Consider the following 21,990-nt stretch of genomic DNA (forward strand, 5'->3'; position numbering starts at 1 on the left):
TTAATGTGCTTTCAACAATTGAACATTTGCTCCCATAACCACATATAAAATAACATGAATCTGAATAATTGAATTGATTGGAAATACAGAGATATATCTTCGTAAAAATTCTCTATAAAATAAATGTCATCAAAAAAACGATTTTCTTATATGAAATGAATATATTCAAATCTGAAATATTCAGCCACACAAATTTTTCAATGAAATTCCAGTTACAACAATTGTTTTTCACTAAACAGAATACCAAATGAGAGATAATGGTAATTGGTATATTTTCAACTGAATTTTGAACACCATCTGTTTTTAATGAGGACCCTTCGTCCCTCCGGAGTTCGGATATTCCATGATTCTTTGTATTTATTTTCAGCTGACAGGCACCAAAGAAGTTTTATGATCTATTATGTTTGAGTAGGTTCGTTCTCCTAGATTCACGTTGAACGTAGAACCCCAATGAACAATGAATTGATTCATCGGAACATTCTTGAGTCTAGACATTCCCAACCGTCTCGGTTAGATTTTTTAAAACTACTAAAATCTATCAAATGATTTCTTCCTACTAAAAACTTCCTGAAAATGCAATAATCTACTGAAAAATTGGATATCTACTAAATCTAGTCATACTGAGTTTCATTATATTTTGAGTGACACTTTAGCTCAAATGATAGGTACACTGAAATTATCGTACAAAACGCTATTATCGTACATGCGGTATCGTACATAGTATTGAGCAGCAAATTATCGTACAAAACGATAATTATCGTACGAACGGCAACGCTATGATTCATATGGTATGTTCTCCCACCCTTAAGCTGTTCAAAAAGAAGAGGGAACACAATAGGACCTTCTTAAAAGGGCGTACCATCACTGGTTAACTATCAGTAGTACTAGTAACAGTTAAAAATCAGAGGTTGAAGCTGCACCCACAGCTTGCACAGGTGGGTGCAGTTTCAAGCTCAGTCATTGAATCATTAGTACTTATCTTTTAATTTCATTTTAGGCTTTTGTTTGAAATTTCAATATACATTTTTTTTTTATTCTAAGTAAATATTTTTAATTGAAAATAAATTTTCTAAAATGGATTCAATACCTTGCTATATTATATTGGAAGATGGAGAAGTTATTAGAGGAAGTTCTTTTGGAGCTATAAATGCTTCTGAGGGAGAAGTCGGTGAGTTAATTTTTTTTTATTTAAATATTGTTTGAACCCGTAAACAAACGCGTCAGATCTGTAGATTTTATAAAAAATTGAACTAATATTTAAACGGACTTGTTGTCTTGAAATCATGCGTAGATTAACCTACTAATTCCATAAATTTCATTAAAATCAAGTTTTGGCTATTTGGTTAAAGTAAGGAATTAATTCACTATCACTATCTGCATTACTGGTTTATGGTCAGCCTGTATATACATGTTTCATACCGAGTGTTATTTCAATTGATTTAATTTAAAAAAATACTCTGTATGAAAAATTTATACACAGGCTGACCGATTACATTCGTCATAGGCGGGGTACTCAAAACGGTGATTAAATTGTATATTTGACTAATTTCAATTTTTGGTAATCTGGTTGAAGTAAGATATGGACTCAATATCAAAATCTGCATTACTGGTCTTCGGCCAGCCCTTATACAGGTTTCATACTGAGTGTTTTTTAATTGACCGAATTGAAAAACTCTGGGTACGAATTATGTATATACAGGCTGATTCTAAACCACACCAAAATTTGTCAAATATACAATTTGATCACTGTTTTTGACTGTTGAGTTATTGAGCTTATTACGAATGTTACAGATTGACCAGCTCATTGAACGCATCCAAATTCAAAAATATTCACAACTTGACTTTAAAAATATGAATTCGAGACTAATTGAAGAAAAGCTCGTTTTAAAATTATTGTTAGTTACATTAATCTTTCGAATGGGTTATTCAATGTCTAGTCAAATGTACAAATTGCTTGAAACTGGCTTCAATACAACATATCTCAAGGTACCTATGATATTACTTATGAGCGAGCGCGCAAAACTTCTGACCCTTGGAATCCTTCGAACCGCCTGAAGGTACCGCCACTGGATACTCAAAATCGTAGTACAATCATGTGAAGAAAAAGAACACTTGAGTACTCCAATCATGCGCATTTCGAAAAATGGTACCAATATATCAAGGTTTGATCATGATATAAATTAAGTTTGATGATAATGTAAACAAGAACAAACATGGAAAACTCCGCACCATGCTTTTTAATATTAGAAGATGGAGAAATAATCAAAGGACAATCGTTCGGAGCGAAGATACCGAAAAATGGTGAAGTTGGTAAGTTCACTTGTATTCGTATTGTTTTTTCTATTCCATTCAGAAATATAATAGTTTAAATGTTTTTCTCAAAATATCCTGGTATGACTATAAGTAGATATTATTATTAGTTTCCTAATCAATTCGTTTTCTCTTATCACTAATTAAAATATGTGGAACCGGTTCTTTAACTTCACAACACTAGATTTTCCGGTGTGCTGTGTTGTCAAATGCGTACATAACATGTATTTGTTGTCGGCGAATTTTGAAATTACAATATTGAAATCTATAATACTAATTCTATAATATACTTATTCCGTTGTTTCCTTGATATTTCACCAAATGTTTTCATGGACTTCTGAAAAAACAATTTCAATTAATGAAATTTGAAAAATTTTCAAAAATATGAAGTAGGGGTATTTAAGTCTGCGGTGAGAATTAATTTGATGACTAGTTTTGTGGTTTTCATTGTAGACAATGCCAGGGCCCCCGCAAGGGTCATCAACGCCCGCGTGCCGAAAATATTTTGGCGCCCCTTAAGGGGGGAAAGTGGAGAAAAACGTCGCAGGATAATCGGAAAAAAATGTTTCAGTTTTTGTTAGGAATTTATTTGTAGAAGGGTTAAAAAAACTATCAGCAACCTTTATTGAATGCCTTAAGAACTTTATGCTGTCAGTTGTTGCATAATACATTTTTTAAATGTTTCATTATTTCATTCAAGCATTCGATCAAAACCGCATTTTATTTTAATTTTGTAATGAAACTGCAGAGTTATCCAAACCTGAGCTTTATTCTTCTTCAAATTATTCATAATATTATATTGAAATATTAATATTATTATTAATGATTATTAAATATTATTCCATACTCCCAGCCATCTTCTCCCTTTGTTGAAGTCTAGCTTTTTTTTGCTCTCGAAATTTTGCATCAGAAGGTCGTTTTCTCTTGTATGGCTCCTAGGATTTAAGAAAAACTTGATCCAAAATTGGTAAGGACATTCACCCATGATTTACTTTGCGCCATCCCTTTGAGAATAACCCGTATGTTTTCATTTTTATGAATTTAAACCTTAAATCCGAGCCTTTAAACCTAAACGGAGTTAATATTAATAATAATAATAAGTTAAAACCGATCTGAAGCACATACTCTGTTCCTGTTATAATAATTAATTTTTGGCAAAGGTGAAATATAATTTTTTAGAATGTCAAACGGCTACGAACATCAAATAAATAATACAGATCCAGGGTGCATATTAAAAAAAAATTAAGTATAATATGATGGTGGCCCCAGGTAATAAATTCAAAATATCAAAGTCGATTCAATTTTTTCACGATTACAAACAATACTTCCCTATTTGAAGCAAATAAAAATAATATTATAGTATATAGGTATGGGATAATTTAGGAGGTGCACCATTTTAAACAGAAAAAAAAATCGAATTTTGTAGACTAATAGAAATGCTAATACTGTATGTGGATAGGTACTTACCATTTCATGAAATTTAATTTAATCACAACAAGAAACAGTAAAACAAACCATAATTACACAAAATACAAATCTTTCCAATTATCTGAGTATTTTAATTTTTTGCGTCTTGACCTCAACCCCTAAACGTTTCGAAACAAAATAACTATTCTTTGTATAGGTTTCTGCTGTTATAGCATAGCAAGCAGATTTTGGTAGTTTCAGAAATTCTCTGTAACATGTAGTATTTTTCCTACAGATGGTGGCGAAAGTTTCAGTAATTCCCCTGGCTAAAAGCTATCGCTTCGGTATTTATGATTGTTTATGTATACCATATGCGTTTTAGTGATGATGTCTTTGCACGTTTAAAATTGTTGAAAAAATAAAAAAAATCTTTTTCAAAAACCTTTGGTCTTTCGGATTTTCATGCGGTCTATAAGAGATTTTGGCGCCCCTTAAGAGTGGCGCCCGCGTGCGGTGCACGCGTTGAACGCGTGGTTGCGGGGGCCCTGGACAATGCTCCAATAATATATTATCAAAAATAATAGATTTTCATCATTTCCATCTTTCTAATCAATAAATCTGTTTTTGAGACTTTTTCCCTGAGCAGAGCGTTAGATAACTTGTTCAAGATATCTGTATTGAATATTGAGCCGAGAATGGTCTCAAACGATAAAGTCCTTGGCCCTTGCTATAGTGCACGCGATAATTATCTAAGGGAAAAACTTTTTTAATTTTAGGGGTAGTTGAGTTTCGCATTTAGAAGAACTACAGTTTCAAGCTTCATGCCAAATATCATGTTGATCGCATAATAAGAATCACAAAAAAAATCGATAAAAATATCGAAAGATATACCCAATATTTCAGTGACAACAGATCCACTAACAATTTTGTGTTAATCTCGTCATCAGAAACACAGGAAATTCAAGCATATCTGACCTAGGCTGGAATTTAGTTTGTATATGTAAAATAATCACTAACATATCCAGGAAGATCGTCTTCAAGGTCTCGAAGAGCGCAATAGGCGTTTGAATAAACGAGAGCTCAAAATAAAAAAAAACTATTCATTTTGTCAATCTGGATTTTTGTAAATTGCCCTTGAAGTCGATATGGTTTTCACTGTTGAATATTTTGACTATTATTTTTTCGTCTTTGAAACATAGATCGCGTTCTCAAAATAGAAGCAGTACAACAATCAATCTTGCTCCGGAGGAGTAATTGTTTTATTGAAATTTAAATTAAAATTTAATTTGGTATAGACATTCATTCGTATAACGCCAGTGGCCTACTGTAATTCTCTTAGCTTGACTAGAAATATGTATACATTCTAATGGCTTCTATTCATGGTTCAAAATTTTATTTTATCAACAGAGCTATATCTATTTGGATCGAAAAATTCCTGTTTCGAGTTAACGTGAAAACTCGTAAAAGCCCCGAACATTTTAACTTTGGGTTTTCCACCAGAATTTCTGTGAAAAAAAATAGTTACTTGTTATTACAGCCAATAATAAGATCATCCATTGATAACACTTACTAGCGGAAAATAATTTGCTTCTGAAAGAATATTGAAAAATGTTATCTTCAATAGATACCATATCGGTTAGGCTATTAAAGAGAATCATTTTGAGACAAGAATCTGTGTGACCTCAGCGTTATCTGCCGAAATTTGTTGACTAAATTGAGTAAATAGCAAATTCTTGATCTTGACGAATGAATATGAAAAATAACTAGCCTATCTTCATTTATTGGTCTAGCGTTCAATTCCAAGGCCACCTGAAACTTTTTTTTTATATATGAGGTTTTCACTATTATTCATTTCAAAGAGTTCATCATCATATTAATTTTTTTGGAATGGAAGAAAATCAGATAAATTTTTATTGAAGAATAATTATATACGCATGATATAATTTCCGGAACAAACAATTTTTTTTATGAATAATAAAAATATTATACAAAAAGTCTTGTCAAAGGCTGAAAATGCGGTTCTTATAAAATTAAAAACAAGAACGTAAAAAATTATTTTGAATTATTGCATATGGTAAAAAAGGACGGTAAATCAGAGGAACTTTTTATATTGCTATACTCATCCTTAAAAAAGTTGTGATCTCAAAAATGGTCAGGGGAGAAGTAGTGCGAGATCTATCAACTGAACAAAAATATGAAATTGTAGTAGCCACACTCTAATCAATAAAATCTTAACAAGTGTTTGATGCACGTTGTGAAAACGATGGTGTTATTTTTAAAAACAAAAATTAAAAAACTATTTTTAATTCCAGAAGATGACAGCATCGATATCGAAACATTCGTTAAATGCCTATAAAGATTCTGTGAGTGTTGTTAATAGTGTTAATACAACCTCAGTTAATAATAAAAAATTTTGAATTCTCCTCAATGAAAATGCAATTTCTTTGATGTTAGAACCATCAATAGTTTTTGAGAATGAGGAATAACAAACGATGCAAATCTTTCTCCAAATATACTTGGACTTTTCTAAAAAAGTTCTTTTTTGTTTAATTTTGTCATGTATGTTAAATCTTTTATATGGCGTTTAATGGATTTGGTCCTTACTTAATGAAAATTCATTACATGAAACGAAAAATTAAATTAAAAAAAATTGATTTCCACAATATAACCTACATAATGACAGTTCGCTATAAAATTTTTTTTGCAAACATTCCGAGATACGGGGTGTTAGATTTCTTCTTAAAAACAAACTACATATTACATTATATTGGTTATTATTATTGCTCTGAAAGCGGATGAGATATTCAAAAAAATTTGGTGAGTTAATTCCAACAGTGATTGTGCATTTATTGACATAGAATTGGGAATTTTATCATTCAGCCAGAAATATCTCAGTGGCGTACCAATTAATTTTTAAAAGAATAATGTGATTTATTTCAAGATGAAAATCATTTTTGAGTTCCTCGTTCAATTTAGAAAAAATCTCTCATATGCCTTTTTTGGTATGTAGACTCATTTTCATTGAAAAAAGTCCCTTAAGCTTATTTTTATTTCTTTAATGGATTATCTATTAATGGATAGTTCTTGATAATGTATTAAAGTTGAGATGTTTGATTTTTTTGCATAAAACTGGTGCCCTATACGAAAAAAAGTTTTTACTCATAAATTGAATGAGCAAATAAAAAATAATTTTTAGTCTTAAATACATCTCAATGGCATACAATTTTTTCCTCTCGAAAAATTGGGACTAATGATTAAATAGTCAATTTTTAAGGAAAACTGTATCTCGGATTACCAAGCAACTGAAGTTATATAGCAAACTGTAATTATTTTTTATGTAGAATCAGTTTATTTACTTTGTTCTTTAAATTAGCATTGTCTTTTTGTGTAAACTTCGATTGAGTTCATACAAAATATCCTCATATATTTTATTGAATGATGATTATTCTAAAAACCATTTTTTTTTCAGTATTTCAAACTGGAATGGTGGGATATTCAGTATCCTTAACAGATCCCAGTTACAATCGTCAGATATTAATTTTAACTTATCCTATTATTGGGAGTTATGGTGTTCCTGACCAAGAACTCAAAGATGAGCATGGCATTCCCTGGTAAATACCCATTCTGTTCATCATATTTGGTTATATCTGACCTTTGCTTAATTCATTTTATAAAAATGTAATATTTTCAATTTCAGTTTTTTCGAGTCTTCCAAGATCTGGGCATATGCATTGGTTGTGGGTGAATATTGTGATTATCCCAGTCATTGGAGAAAACAACAAACATTTTCAGAATGGATGGTGCAGGAAAATGTACCAGGTATACAAGGAGTCGATAAAAAATTAGAGAGAAAGGAAGTTGTCTAGGAAAAATGGTGTATGAGCTACCCGAAACAACTGAATTAACAACCTTTGAGAATCCAAATATATTACACCTAGTCGCAGAAGTCTCAGTGGCTGTGAGTGTTCACTAATGTTACCTACATGTTAATGTTCGCTTATAATGAGATTGATGAGGAAAATGAATTGATCGCTATATACGAGCGCTTATTTAAAAAACATTGGCAGAATTCGGTTATTACAAAGATAGTCTCATTATTCTCAGCCTCTGCTATTACAAGTAAGATTGTGATAACTATTTTCTGAATATGGAGAAAGAATATATGTGAATAAAACATATGTCATCGTAGGATTATAAACATTCAACGCATTGTTTAAGGTAAACAATATAATAACAACTGAATATAAATAATACACTTGCACTCACCCAGGAAAATATAAATAAGGAAAATTTTTTATTCAGTAATGATCGCTCTATTTTTTATTGAAGACTATAATATTTTTCTATTGTCTCATCTTCAAATCCATTCAGTTAGATATAATTTTCATTGCATCAAATATTTGGGATGCAGATGGATACTGCCATATTTTATCGTTATCTTCATTTGATGTTTCGTTTCGTCAGATAGATATTCACAAATTTCCAGACTCGTCCAGAGTGTCATAGTCCCTCAATTCTTTGGTGATAATATATAGGTGGTTTCTATTTGCCCAATCAAATAAACTGAGCTGAGTCCGTTGAGAATTCTCTTCATTCTATTTAACACAAGTATAGCATCAAGAAGAGAAAATTTAAAATATTCTACATTGTCTAAATGAGATATCAAACTACTAGAAGTATTTTTTTTAAATGATATTTAAACATGTTCTAATTCCTTGGTCCATAGGTTTTAACTTGAGATTGTAATTGGAGGCAGAAACACTAATGCACTTATGCTCTATAGATTTTTGAAATGTGGATGAGCAGAATAAGTGTTTTCTTTTTTGTAAATCAAGTTTCCATTTTCTGATTTTAGTATCAAAAGTTTCAGATGTGACTCATGACTTTTTATTTGAAATATAATTAACAGGAAATATCTAGGTGTCCTTGATTTTTCGATAATTAATAAATTTTTCCTTGTCATACATGTTAGCGGAATTTAATACCTACTGTAATTCCATCATTATTTCTTTTACCTACCTCAATAACATCTCTCGTTTTGAAACATAAGAGTATGATTTGGCATATTTTTCAAAGCAATTCCAGTCTCGTCAGCTTTGAAAATATCACCATTAGAATATTTTTTTTTTCAATGTCGGGCCAAGAATTATTTGAGCAATCTTATTTTTGAAACTCTGGCAGCTTCTTCATGCATTCTACTTGAAATTATATTATTATTATTATATGGTATCTTCTTTTGAAGCGATCAATCCAACTTTTAGTTAGAAGAGGGTTAGTTAGGGGACGATAAGTTGAAAATCCTTCTGATTTCTTCTGCAATATAGATTTTCTAATGGGAACGTTTTGTAATATTTTTCGTTGAACCATTCTAGCCCTGACAGTCCCAATATTATAAGGCTGTTTATTTTAGGTATGTTCAAATTTTGAAGTTCACCTCTATTTTTTCAGATAGTTGAAACTGTAGAACTGAATGATCCATATTTTCGGCAAATATCTGCATTTGATTCGTCAATTTATTTATTAATTGACTCTTGTCGAATATCAGTACAATTTAACTCTCAATGAAATATTAGAACATATTGAAGCAATGAAGACAAACCAAATTTTGATCTCTAAGTTTTTAGAGTATTTTAAGGGCAAATCTACTCTGTCGATGCATAAAGATCTATTTATGAAAAAAACAGTTCGATTGAATTCGTATGAAATGTATTCCTAATATTCAAACTCTCTTCCGAACATTGAATGTGAGAAATTGTTCTCTAAAACCAGTCTCTCATCATAGGCGAACTAAACTGTAAATCCAAATGATTTGAAATTTAGGAATCTACATTATTATAGTCTTTACTCAGTCAATATTTTATAGAAACCAGTTACATACAACAAAAATGGATATCCAAGAATTTGTGCCGTTGATTGCGGCTTGAAGTACAACCTAATAAGATGTCTCTTGAAAAGAGGCGCTAGAGTAGATGTTGTTCCATGGAATCATAAATTAAATGTAGATGAGTATGACGGTCTCTTTCTGAGCAATGGCCCAGGTGACCCTGTTATGTGTAAAGACACAATAGAAAACATGAAAGTAGTGCTAAGATCTCCAAAAATGAAACCGATCTTCGGTATTTGCTTAGGACATCAACTATTGGCTTCTGCCATAGGATGCAAGACATTCAAGATGAGGTATGTTTGAATATTTTTATGCTTACGCAGTCCACTGATTATTTTTTTTTAGTTATGGTAATCGCGGACACAATCAACCATGTGTTCATGAACATACGAAAAAATGTTATATGACCTCACAAAATCACGGTTATGCTGTGGATCCTCACTCCTTGCCCAAGAACTGAGAACCACTTTTTACAAATGCTAATGACAAAACAAATGAGGGAATAGTTCATACCAAGCTTCCATATTTCAGTGTACAATTTCATCCAGAGCATACAGCTGGGCCAGAAGATTTAGAATGTCTGTTTGATGTATTTTTAGATCTGGTGAAAAATCAGGGCAAAAAGGAAATGACTGCTATGGAAAGTATCAAATCGAAATTATCATTCAAAAAAGAACTTTCTAGTATTGCGAGGCCAAAAAAAGTTCTTATTATCGGATCAGGGGGATTATCTATTGGACAGGCTGGAGAGTTCGATTATTCTGGATCACAAGCAATCAAAGCTCTTTGTGAAGAAAATATCCAAACTGTCCTCATCGATCCAAATATAGCGACAGTTCAAACTTCTAAAGGGCTAGCTGATAAAGCATATTTCCTACCTCTAGTTGCAGAGTATGTGGAACAAGTAATCAAAGTTGAACGTCCTGATGGAGCTCTACTTACCTTTGGTGGTCAGACTGGTCTGAATTGTGGTATTGAATTAGAAAAGAAAGGAGTATTTGAAAGATATAATGTGAATATACTAGGAACCCCTATTCAATCAATTATAGATACAGAAGATAGAAAAATTTTCAGTGAAAAAATAAACGCGATAGGAGAAAAAGTCGCACCAAGTTTAGCAGCTCATTCAGTGAATGAAGCTCTGGAGGCAGCAGAAGAACTAGGTTATCCTGTAATGACAAGAGCAGCATTTTCTTTAGGGGGGTTGGGTTCTGGGTTCGCTAATAACAAGGAGGAACTAAGAGTACTTGCTATCAAAGGTTTGGCACATTCAGCTCAATTAATTATCGACAAATCACTTAAAGGGTGGAAAAAGGTAAGTTATCAGGTTTTTCCGTCTTACCAAAACCACTGAGTTATTTATTTTTTCTAGGTCGAGTATGAAGTTGTTAGGGATGCCTATGATAACTGTATAACAGTATGTAAAATGGAAAATGTCGATCCTTTAGGAATTCATACAGGAGAATCCATTGTTGTAGCACCAAGTCAAACATTAAGTGATAGGGAATACAATATGCTTCGAACTATAGCCATAAAAGTAATTAAACATTTCGGAATCGTTGGAGAATGTAATATTCAATATGCTTTGAACCCTGATTCTGAGGAGTTTTACATAATTGAAGTGAACGCAAGATTATCGAGGAGTTCTGCATTGGCCAGTAAAGCTACCGGTTATCCATTAGCTTATGTAGCAGCTAAATTAGGATAAGGAATTCCACTTCCTGACATCAAAAACTCAGTTACAGGAGATACAACTGCTTGCTTCGAACCTAGTTTAGATTATTGTGTTGTCAAAATCCCTAGATGGGATTTACATAAATTTCAAAGGGTCAGTACTAAAATAGGAAGCTCGATGAAGAGTGTGGGAGAGGTAATGGCAATTGGAAGAAAATTTGAAGAAGCGTTTCAAAAGGCACTCCGAATGGTCGATGAAAATGTATCTGGTTTTGATCCATATATAAAAAAAGTTGAAGATGAAGAATTGGAGCAACCTACTGATAAACGAATGTTTGTTATAGCTGCAGCCTTGAAAGGTGGATATACCGTGGATAAACTTTATGAACTCACTAAAATCGACAGGTGGTTCTTGCAGAAAATGAAAAATGTAATCGATTGGAATACATATTTGGAATCACTTACTCCGGAAGAAGTTACTCGAGAAATATTATTGAAATCTAAGCAAATAGGTTTCTGCGATAAACAAATAGGCGCAGCAGTACAAAGTACAGAACAAGCTATACGAAATATGAGAGAGGAATTAAGTGTCAAACCATTTGTGAAACGGATAGATACTGTGGCAGCAGAATGGCCAGCAACAACAAACTACCTATATCTGACGTACAATGCAATTTCCCATGATATCACATTTGATGAGGAACATGTGATGGTACTTGGCTCAGGTGTATATAGGATTGGAAGTTCAGTAGAATTCGATTGGTGCGCTGTTGGTTGTATTCGAGAACTTCGAAAATTAAATAGAAAAATAATTATGGTGAACTACAACCCTGAAACAGTCAGTACCGACTACGATATGTCTGATAGATTATATTTCGAAGAAATTTCTTATGAGGTTGTTATGGACATTTATAATATAGATAATCCAGTTGGTATAATTTTATCCATGGGTGGTCAGTTGCCTAATAGTATAGCAATGGATTTATATCATCAACAAGCAAGAATTCTGGGAACATCTCCAAAATCGATTGACGAGGCTGAAAATAGGTTCAAATTTTCCAGAGGGTTGGATAGAATAGGAATCAAACAACCAAGATGGAAGGAACTAACAAATCTCAAATCAGCAATCGAATTTTGTGACGAAGTCAAATATCCTTGTCTAGTACGTCCATCGTATGTTTTGAGTGGGGCAGCAATGAATGTTGCTCATTCAAATAAAGATTTAGAAACTTATTTGAAAGCGGCAAGTGATGTCAGCAAAGAACATCCAGTGGTTATTTCCAAATTCGAAGTGAATGCGAAAGAATTAGACGTAGATGCTGTGGCGAGAAATGGTGAGATTTTATGTATGGCACTTTCGGAGCATGTTGAAAATGCTGGCGTTCATTCTGGCGACGCTACTTTAGTTACACCGCCTCAGGACATTAACCCTAAAACTTTGTCTAAGATAAAAGCAATAACAAAAGCAATCGCAGTAGAACTAGATGTTACTGGACCTTCAATATGCAGTTGATTGCTAAGAATGATGAACTCAAAGTCATTGAATGTAACGTCAGAGTATCTCGATCTTTTCCATTTGTGTCCAAAACTGTAGATCATGATTTCGTCGCTATGGCAACCAAAGTTATTATGGGAGAGCCTTGTGAAGAAACAAAGGTCTTGCATGGCGTTGGAAAAGTAGGGGTGAAAGTGCCCCAATTTTCATTTTCTAGATTGGCTGGAGCCGACTTCATGTTGGGTGTTGAAATGGCATCTACTGGTGAAGTAGCTGCATTTGGAGAGAACAGATATGAAGCTGCTCTAAGCAGATATTCTTTATTTTCTTTTTTATTCAAAATTTCGTTCGATCCTTTCAAATATGAATTATCACAAAATATAACTTCAAAAAATACACGGTATAATTTAAATAAAATTTGGCAACATCGTTGACAGATGACTTCTGTTACCACCTCTACCAAACGTAGGAATCCGTCAATTTATTTTCCTTAGTAAATCCGAAATCTGTAGCATGTTCTGAAAGCAGAGACAACCCTGAAAGTTTTGACTAGTGATGTTGATCATCGGCCCTTAGTGCATGTTTTGATAATGTCCACTTCACTGTGTTCGTGCTGTTTACGCTTCAAATTCAGCCCAGAAGAAATTGAACAGCGGCATGAAAGTCAAGAAATAGATAAAATGTTGGAAAAAGACAAGCAAACACTTAAGAGACAGGTAAAGCTCTTTTTGCTAGGAGCTGGAGAGAGTGGAAAATCCACATTTCTCAAACAAATGAGGATTATTCATGGGATGAAGTTCGACCATGAATATCTCAAGGAGTTCCAACAGGTCATATACGAAAATGTTGTCCGAGGGATGCAAAGTTTAGTGGATGCCAGGGCTAAATTAGACATTCCTTGGGGTGACCCTACGAACTCTAGTGCTGAAAAAGAGTTACTTCTATTCAACAAAGTATTGCATTTAGATGCAAAACTTTTTCTAAGTTACACTCCGTCTATAGCAAAATTGTGGTCTGACAGTGGTATACGAAGAGCTTTTGATCGAAGAAGAGAGTTCCAAATTGTAAGTACCTGCCATTCATGTAGTGTAGGTTATATTGATAAAAGTCATTCATCTCAGTGAATCATTATACTTGAGATCATCAATTATTTAATCTGCAAAGGATGTGACCATATCCTAGATGTGTAAGCCTAATTTTAGTTCTCTAGGATACGCAGTACCACCGCTTCCCGAACCACACTTACCAGAACCAATCAAAGTGGAAAGGGCAACGTACAACACAAAGAAACGCAAGGAACCCCCAGACAGTGATACAAAACCATCCAGCTCAATAGAAAGTGTTATACAACCAAATTCGACTAGTGGGCCACAATCAAAATCTTCCAAAAGGTCGAGGAGGTATAGTAACGCTGAAGAAGAAGAAATAGACGATCCCAGCAACAAGGCAGTACGTGAAAAAGAACGTAGACAGGCCAACAATGTTCGTGAGCGAATACGTATTCGGGACATAAACGAAGCGTTGAAGGAATTGGGAAGAATGTGTATGGCACATTTGAAAACGGATAAACCCCAGACAAAACTTGGCATACTTAATATGGCAGTTGAAGTTATAATGACGTTAGAGCAACAAGTTAGGGAAAGAAATTTGAATCCAAAGGCAGCTTGTTTGAAAAGAAGAGAAGAAGAGAGAGCAGAACCACACTTACCAGAACCAATCAAAGTGGAGAGGGCAACGTACAACACAAAGAAACGCAAGGAACCCCCAGACAGTGATACAAAACCATCCAGCTCATTAGAAAGTGTTATACAACCAAATTCGACTAGTGGGCCACAATCAAAATCTTCCAAAAGGTCGAGGAGGTATAGTAACGCTGAAGAAGAAGAAATAGACGATCCCAGCAACAAGGCAGTACGTGAAAAAGAACGTAGACAGGCCAACAATGTTCGTGAGCGAATACGTATTCGGGACATAAACGAAGCGTTGAAGGAATTGGGAAGAATATGTATGGCACATTTGAAAACGGATAAACCCCAGACAAAACTTGGCATACTTAATATGGCAGTTGAAGTTATAATGACGTTAGAGCAACAAGTTAGGGAAAGAAATTTGAATCCAAAGGCAGCTTGTTTGAAAAGAAGAGAAGAAGAGAAAGCAGAAGATGGGCCAAAACTAGGTCCTGGACCACCACATCACATGTTGGGCACCCCCCACTACTCCACCATAACGGGTCCCCCTACCAACTTGCCTCACAATCCGGGTCAGCCTCAATAGCATTGCTAGTAAATTTATCAATGGCAGGGTTGCCACCTGTACATACCCACACTCGTACAAACGGCCATCATTTCTTCATCAAGCATCAATCATGAACAATATTATATTTTTTTAAGGATATTCTGTGATACAAGTACTTAAATATTTGAACTATAATACAGTTTCCTTCTTGTTAGAACTTGATCAGAATTTTTGAATATATTGTAGCAGTACTTTTTCAGTCATGAATTATTGCACTGAAAGGCAATCCTATTTTACTTCTGCTTCAACCTCTTCTACTCTAGAAAAACAAATATGATTTTCATTGCATTTATATGTTTTATGACTCATATTCTGTTGAGATTTCCATAACAACTCTTGTTTGAATTAGGACAAGCACTTCCACTGTTCCATTATGTTATTACATATTAAAATGTTCAATATTTTTTGGTTATGAGTGAAAAGGGACGAATAAGCTCTCTTTGAATCTAATCTAATTTCTTCTTATTTTTGATTAATTCCAAACTCATTCATCCTAAGCGCTTGAAGTATGGAATATTCAATTCTAATTTGCCCATAATTGTTTGATATTTTCCCGTTACATTTCTTTTTTTCGATTCAAATCATTTTTTGGGTCAATGCCTTAATTTCCCTTTTTTAAATTTCTTTCAACTGTTATTCCAAATTTCACTTACAAATTTTTAAAGATGAGAATGAGCATTTCGTGGTTCATTTTCATTGTTTTGAAATAAATGAGATCAAACACTGCTAAGAAGAACTGATATAGATAAGAATAATTAGTTACGTCGCAAATTTATTTGTGCTTTGTTAGGGCCGAAACTAGCCTATGTTATGATATTATACAACAATATAATTCCGTCACAGTAGATAATACCAGGAACAACAGAAATTTAATAAAAGAGTGGAATTATAAATCTTGCAGATAAGATTGATTTGGCCTAATAGTTTTTTTTTTTTGGTGAAGTTCATTCTTCTGCTTCTGCTTCTCTTTTGAAGCCTCTGGCAGGAAAGGCTATCTGCAGGAAATGTCATCCAAGGTAATTTCATCCTCCTTTACTAGACTCGTATACTATGCTGTATTCAAAGTCGCGTCTTTCTTATAATAAACGATTATTTTACCTGTTGTCTTTTTCTCCAGGTGTGAAACATGTACAGGCTATGGTTTCCACGTATTCATGTGCACCAGGTGCGCAAGGTACAGAGACGGAGAGCAATGCGTGGATGATTGTCCCTCCGACAACTACAGCAGAGACAACCCTGAAAGTTTTGACTAGTGATGTTGATCATCGGCCCTTAGTGCATGTTTTGATAATGTCCACTTAACTGTGTTCGTGCTGTTTACGCTTCAAATTCAGCCCAGAAGGAATTGAACAGCGGCATAAAAGTCAAGAAATAGATAAAATGTTGGAAAAAGACAAGCAAACACTTAAGAGACAGGTAAAGCTCCTTTTGCTAGGAGCTGGAGAGAGTGGAAAATCTTTGATCTTCATTCATTTCTTCAACTGTTATTCCAAATTTCACTTACAAATTTTTAAAGATGAGAATGAGCATTTCGTGGTTCATTTTCATTGTTTTGAAATAAATGAGATCAAACACTGCTAAGAAGAACTGATATAGATAAGAATAATTAGTTACATCGCAAATTTATTTGAGCTTTGTTAGGGCCGAAACTAGCCTATGTTATGATATTATACAACAATATAATTCCGTCACAGTAGATAATACCAGGAACAACAGAAATTTAATAAAAGAGTGGAATTATAAATCTTGCAGATAAGATTGATTTGGCCTAATAGTTTTTTTTTTGGTGATGTTCATTGAATTATATTTTTTCTTTTTTCATTAGTTTTTATAATTAAACATTGAACATAACAATTGACACGATTTATCCATTATTTTAAAGAAGTGTTGAGTTTCTAATGTGCCATTCAAAGACCTGCAAAAATAGTTTGTCTACCCAGGTCAAGGTCGTTTTTATTGTTTTGTATGAAGAACATGAAATTTATACATATCTAAAAATTGGAATAATACAATTGAATGCTTCTGTAGGAATGAGTTTATTCAAATAAGTATGTGTTTGGTCTGATTCTAATTTAACCATTTCCTTTTTTTATAGGTACTCGATTATTAAAAGTTGTGTAATATTGAAACTTACATTGAACATTGTTATTTTTTCTGATTTAATATTCCTGAATTAATGTTTTCAATTGATGGAAACCATTTCTTCTGAGGAAAATATATCGTTTTCATGTTAGATATTTTCTTCAATTTCAAAAAGACTTGTTATTCCAATCAGTAGGGTGAATACCTATCCCTTACAATTTTTTAGTTTGAGATATACAGGGTGGGTTAGGAAAATTATTGAAATTCTGACGGAATCGATAGCACTGCGCGCATAAGCTTGAATTATTTTCTGACTCTACGGCTGGTCTGAAGTGAAACACGATATCACTTAGTTTTTTTAAATGCGAATTTCCAATTTCTATTTCATATATTCATAAACTTCATGAGATTCTAATTTGGAAATACCCCACTTGTCATCAATTTTTTTTTGTTGAAAAATTTCGTTATTACAATGATTTAAACTTAAGATCATATTTTCAAAGAAGATAATTGTAAGATATAAGTTTTCAATGAATTCTTGAAAACTTGATCTGAATTCTCTTGAGGAGTTCGAAATGGCTGCATATTTTCGGTTGAAAAGTCTCATCAATATTTATCGCTCATATGATGTCTGCAAACTTTTTTAATAATTTCAATATGATTTAAATGAGATGCAGTTTTATTTGAAAAAAGCTTGCAGACATATAAACAGATCATTTGAGTGATAAATATTGATGAGACTCCTTGAAATAATTCAGAATATCTTCCTGTTTTTTCACGAGTTCTCCATTCAATTTTGTCAAAACGAATGTTTCCAAAGATTTTGATGATTTCTTTGATTTGATTTGGCTTATCTTCAATTGGTTTACTACTAGGTATTAAGGAGAGTTGAGTAATCTTATCCCTTTGAAGTTGTATCCGTGAAAATAGTTATGGAAACATCGAATTTTAGTTTTTTTCTGTGTTTTCCGGAAGTCACACACTTCTCCACGCAATTATAAATTGCGGTTTTTCCTCATTTAAAGTTCTTCCTCGATAACTCTCAAAGTATTCATTTTAGGTATAGGGTTTGCCCAAGTTTGCCCACTATTTTTGTTCGTAGAATCGACTGAAATAAAAAAAATATAGGTTCTGATTTGAAAATCTTTAGTTTTGATGAATTTGAGTTGTCCAAGTTCATGATCTTCTGACCCTGTACATTTTTGGTCCAAACCGCAGTCTTATATTACTACGTTTTTGCAGAATCGAAAAAAAAATTCCGAAAAAAGCTCTTTCTGTCGAAAAATTCAAAAAAATCCCCATCGCCACCATTTTTTCCATAAGAATTCCTCATCAACCGTTGTGTTTTTACCTAAGGAATGGATATTTCCGAAATTGTCATCAAAAAAGCTATCTAATGATGCAATAATATACTGGGTGTGCCAATGGAAAAAAGGTTTCCGGTATAACCGGAAGTTGAAATTATTTTAGGGAGAAAGATCATAACCTCAAAACCCCAAAATGCAAATTTTCAGCTGAAAATTATGATTAGTTTTCCATAAACGTCTAATATTGTATTGTTCTATCAATTTTCTTTTAGAAAGCTTCAAGTGTGTTATTGAAACTACAACGTCAAAAAAGTTTATATAATTTCAGTATTTGAAAAACTGCCCATTTTCAAAGGATCTAAATTTCACCCTTAATGAAACTTTGGAAAATCCCGTTTTTCTGAATTTTTTTATGCGCCGTGTAAATAACTATTGTGTATTAGTATATAACTAAGTAACCAAAGAGTTGGCGGTGTATTGATATTAGGACATTATAACTCTGCTACTGCAACACCTTGTAATTTTTTCATCACCTTATCAATCTTCCAGAGGTGTGTTGTAGCAGACATTCAGTCTTTACTCTCTGTTTTACGCCAACTTGAAGTAATAATTCATTCCATTGTAACCCAAACAGAGCTTCGGGAGTGCCAACTGCACGAAAAGAGAAACAGTGACAAGCGATTAGTGCAATGAAGGTTTAAAAAGTTGTATATATGATGAGGAGGTTGAGTTCGAATTGGTTTATACTTGATACTGGTGGGCGGACTTGTTGGGTATTGATAGATTTGACATCGGAATTAGAAATCGGAAATTCTATAGTCGCTTCACAACCCGTTAAGAATGAAGATGATATTGAGGAACTTCTTCCTTTGGTGTTTTTTTCCAATCACTTAGTATTGGATATTTCTAAGATGAAATTATGAACAGTTCATAAAACGATGATTATAATGTTTACTTTTTCAGGTTTCAATATTATATAATAATTTCTTATTTAAGGCACTTGTATTATATTCATTTATAAATAAAAATGTATATCTATTAAGCCAACTGATCTGATCTCAATGAAAATGTATATTCAACACTGAATGCTCAACAGTCATCTGCATAATTTCCTTCCAAAATTTAAGCTCAACATCATACTAACTGGAACATTTTTTTTTCAGTTTGCATCGGCACCAATGCCCGATTGTCGGTTCCCTCCAATAGAGAACACCATTATGCCAACCTCAAGGACAGATTCATGAACTGTACATACGTTGATGGTAACCTTGAGCTGACATGGCTGAAAGACGACAGTTTAGACTTCAGTTTCCTTCAGTACATCAGAGAAGTAACGGGATACATCCTGATCTCACACGTGGAAATCAAGAGGATAGTTCTACCGAAGCTCCAAATCATCAGAGGAGGAACTCTTTTCAGGATGAACAACGGTGGTGAAGAATTCTCCTTGATAGTGTCCTTATCCAAGATGTATACCCTTGAATTGCCTGCTTTGAGAGATGTTTTAAGCGGAAACATTGGACTGTTCAATAATTATAACCTATGTCATGTGAAAACGATAAACAGGGAAGAAATTATGTCTGACCCAAACTCCAAGTATAGTTATGTTTACAATTTCACCTCCCCTGAAAGAATATGCCCCTCTTGTGATAAAAAATGTGAAGCTGGTTGTTGGGGCGAAGGAGAAGAAAACTGCCAGAAATTCTCGAAAGTGAAATGTAGCCCCCAATGTTTTGGGGGCAGGTGCTTTGGATCTCAACCTAGAGAGTGCTGCCATCTTTTTTGCGCCGGTGGTTGCGTAGGGCCAAAACAAGGCGACTGTATTGCTTGTAAGAATTTCTACAACGACGGTGAATGCACCCAAGAATGCCCTCCGATGCAGATTTACAACACTGTTAATTATTCTTGGGTGCCAAACCCCAAAGGAAAGTACGCTTATGGTGCTACTTGCGTCGAGAAATGTCCTGAACATCTCCTCAAAGATAATGGCGCTTGCGTACGTACCTGTCCTCCCCAAAAGAGAGCAAAGAACGGAGAGTGCATACCATGTGAAGGAAACCAAATGAACAAAAAAAAATTCTAACATAACAAATTCTTCGATTTGCAGGTTTCTGGGGCAACCCTGTCGCTTCTCCCATAGGAAACTGTCAACAGTGCGAATGCTATCCCCCTGGTACCGAGCTCAACCCGTCAGGTCTGCCAATTTGTAACCAAGTATCAGGTGCTTGTCACTGTAAGCCCCACGTAGGCGGAAAAAATTGTGACGTATGTGAGGATGGCTACTACAACTTACAGAGTGGCCAAGGTTGCCAGACTTGCAACTGCGATCCTATTGGTTCCTACAACCAAACTTGTGATATCTACTCGGGACAATGTTTCTGTAGACCAGGGGTTACTGGGTGAGTAAAAAATCAATGTTGACTAATAATAACTCTTTCATAATGATGCTAACAATGTACCAATTACGTGTCAGTAGAAGGCAAGCATCAAAATAATTCAGAGTATAGAAATGTTATTCCTTATTTTGTTTTTACAGATTACGATGCGATCACTGTGAGCCACGAAAGTATGGTTTCTCCCTGGACGGTTGTAAAGACTGCGAATGCGATTCCATAGGTTCCAAGGATTTACAGTGTGACGCATCAGGACAATGCCCGTGCTTGGACAACGTTGAGGGTAGAAGATGTGACCGCTGCAAAGAGAACAAATTCGACAGGCAGAGGGGTTGCATCGACTGTCCCGATTGCTACAACCTTGTGCAAAATGCAGCCAGAGCACATAACGATAAACTCGACAAGCTCAGGGACGAACTGGAAGAAATCGAGAACAGGCCTACGGTTATAAACGATGAAGAGTTTCCGGAAGAACTCAAGAACCTTCAAGAGAGCATCAATGAATTTCACTCGAAGGTGGTAGAAGCAACTGGCGAAACAGCATCATCAAACAAGTCCAAGATATAAGGAATAGGGAAAAGGATATCACAAGAACCTTGTCTGAAATAGAGGAAGATGTAGAACTGGCTATAGACAAATCGAACCTTGCTTCGCAAAACATTTCAAACAGCGAGGATGATCTAGAAACAGCCGAAATCAAGCTGAACGATCTCAGTTATGCCTTCGAAACAGAAGCTAAGGTAGCGCTTGAAAATGCGGTCAATAGAGCCAAAATTGTAGGACAGCAATCTGAGAAGATGACGACAATAGCTCAGGAAGCCAGAGAACTCGCTGATAAACTCGAACAACAATCTCAGGAACTTATCAAGAAAGCTAACGAGGCTAAAAATAAATCAGAGAATGCTTATGTTCTAGCTGAAAAAGCCTAGAACATGCAAGAAAATGTGGTTCCCAGTAAGATCAAAGATTTGAAAAATGAGCTGTCCAAAATTGAAGCCAACCTCAACAAAACTAAACAGCTCAGTGAAACTGCCAGCGTAAAGGCTAGGGAAGCCAAAAATGAAGCTCTATCGTTGTTGAGCCAAGTGAACAACTTGGTTGTACCGTTTCGAAAGAAAAACAGAAGACAGAACAGATCAAACT

The 21,990-nt window shown here is 34.2% G+C and overlaps 3 protein-coding genes and 2 pseudogenes across 3 annotated transcripts; all 5 read left to right on the forward strand.

Moving 5' to 3' along the window:
* Positions 1 to 2,166: 2,166 nt before the first annotated feature.
* LOC123683899 lies at positions 2,167 to 13,204 on the forward strand (annotated as a pseudogene).
* A 156-nt stretch (positions 13,205 to 13,360) lies between these two features.
* Positions 13,361 to 13,894, forward strand: LOC123683912 (guanine nucleotide-binding protein subunit alpha homolog). The gene has a single exon (XM_045622916.1). The coding sequence runs from the start codon at positions 13,361 to 13,363 to the stop codon at positions 13,892 to 13,894; it is 534 nt and encodes a 177-aa protein (XP_045478872.1).
* Positions 13,895 to 13,952: 58 nt separating this feature from the next.
* On the forward strand, positions 13,953 to 15,259 carry LOC123683904 (protein daughterless-like). Its single transcript, XM_045622910.1, has one exon. It carries the CDS (start codon positions 13,953 to 13,955, stop codon positions 15,042 to 15,044), a length of 1,092 nt encoding a protein of 363 aa, XP_045478866.1. The 3' UTR covers positions 15,045 to 15,259.
* Positions 15,260 to 15,399: 140 nt separating this feature from the next.
* Positions 15,400 to 20,555, forward strand: LOC123683907 (epidermal growth factor receptor-like). The gene is made up of 3 exons (XM_045622913.1): positions 15,400 to 16,081; positions 16,183 to 16,481; positions 19,618 to 20,555. Exon 3 carries the CDS (start codon positions 19,695 to 19,697, stop codon positions 20,535 to 20,537), a length of 843 nt encoding a protein of 280 aa, XP_045478869.1. The 5' UTR covers positions 15,400 to 16,081; positions 16,183 to 16,481; positions 19,618 to 19,694; the 3' UTR covers positions 20,538 to 20,555.
* On the forward strand, positions 20,555 to 21,951 carry LOC123683914 (annotated as a pseudogene).
* The last annotated feature ends 39 nt before the right edge of the window (positions 21,952 to 21,990 follow it).

This window comes from Harmonia axyridis, chromosome 7 (assembly GCF_914767665.1).
Source record: "Harmonia axyridis chromosome 7, icHarAxyr1.1, whole genome shotgun sequence".
NCBI classification, from domain to species: domain Eukaryota; kingdom Metazoa; phylum Arthropoda; class Insecta; order Coleoptera; family Coccinellidae; genus Harmonia; species Harmonia axyridis.

Excerpts from the sequence above, each read along its gene's own strand:
- LOC123683912 (XM_045622916.1), top strand. The coding sequence starts at position 13,361 with ATGTCCACTTCACTGTGTTCGTGCTGTTTACGCTTCAAATTCAGCCCA.
- LOC123683904 (XM_045622910.1), top strand. The coding sequence starts at position 13,953 with ATGTGTAAGCCTAATTTTAGTTCTCTAGGATACGCAGTACCACCGCTT.
- LOC123683907 (XM_045622913.1), top strand. The coding sequence starts at position 19,695 with ATGAACTGTACATACGTTGATGGTAACCTTGAGCTGACATGGCTGAAA.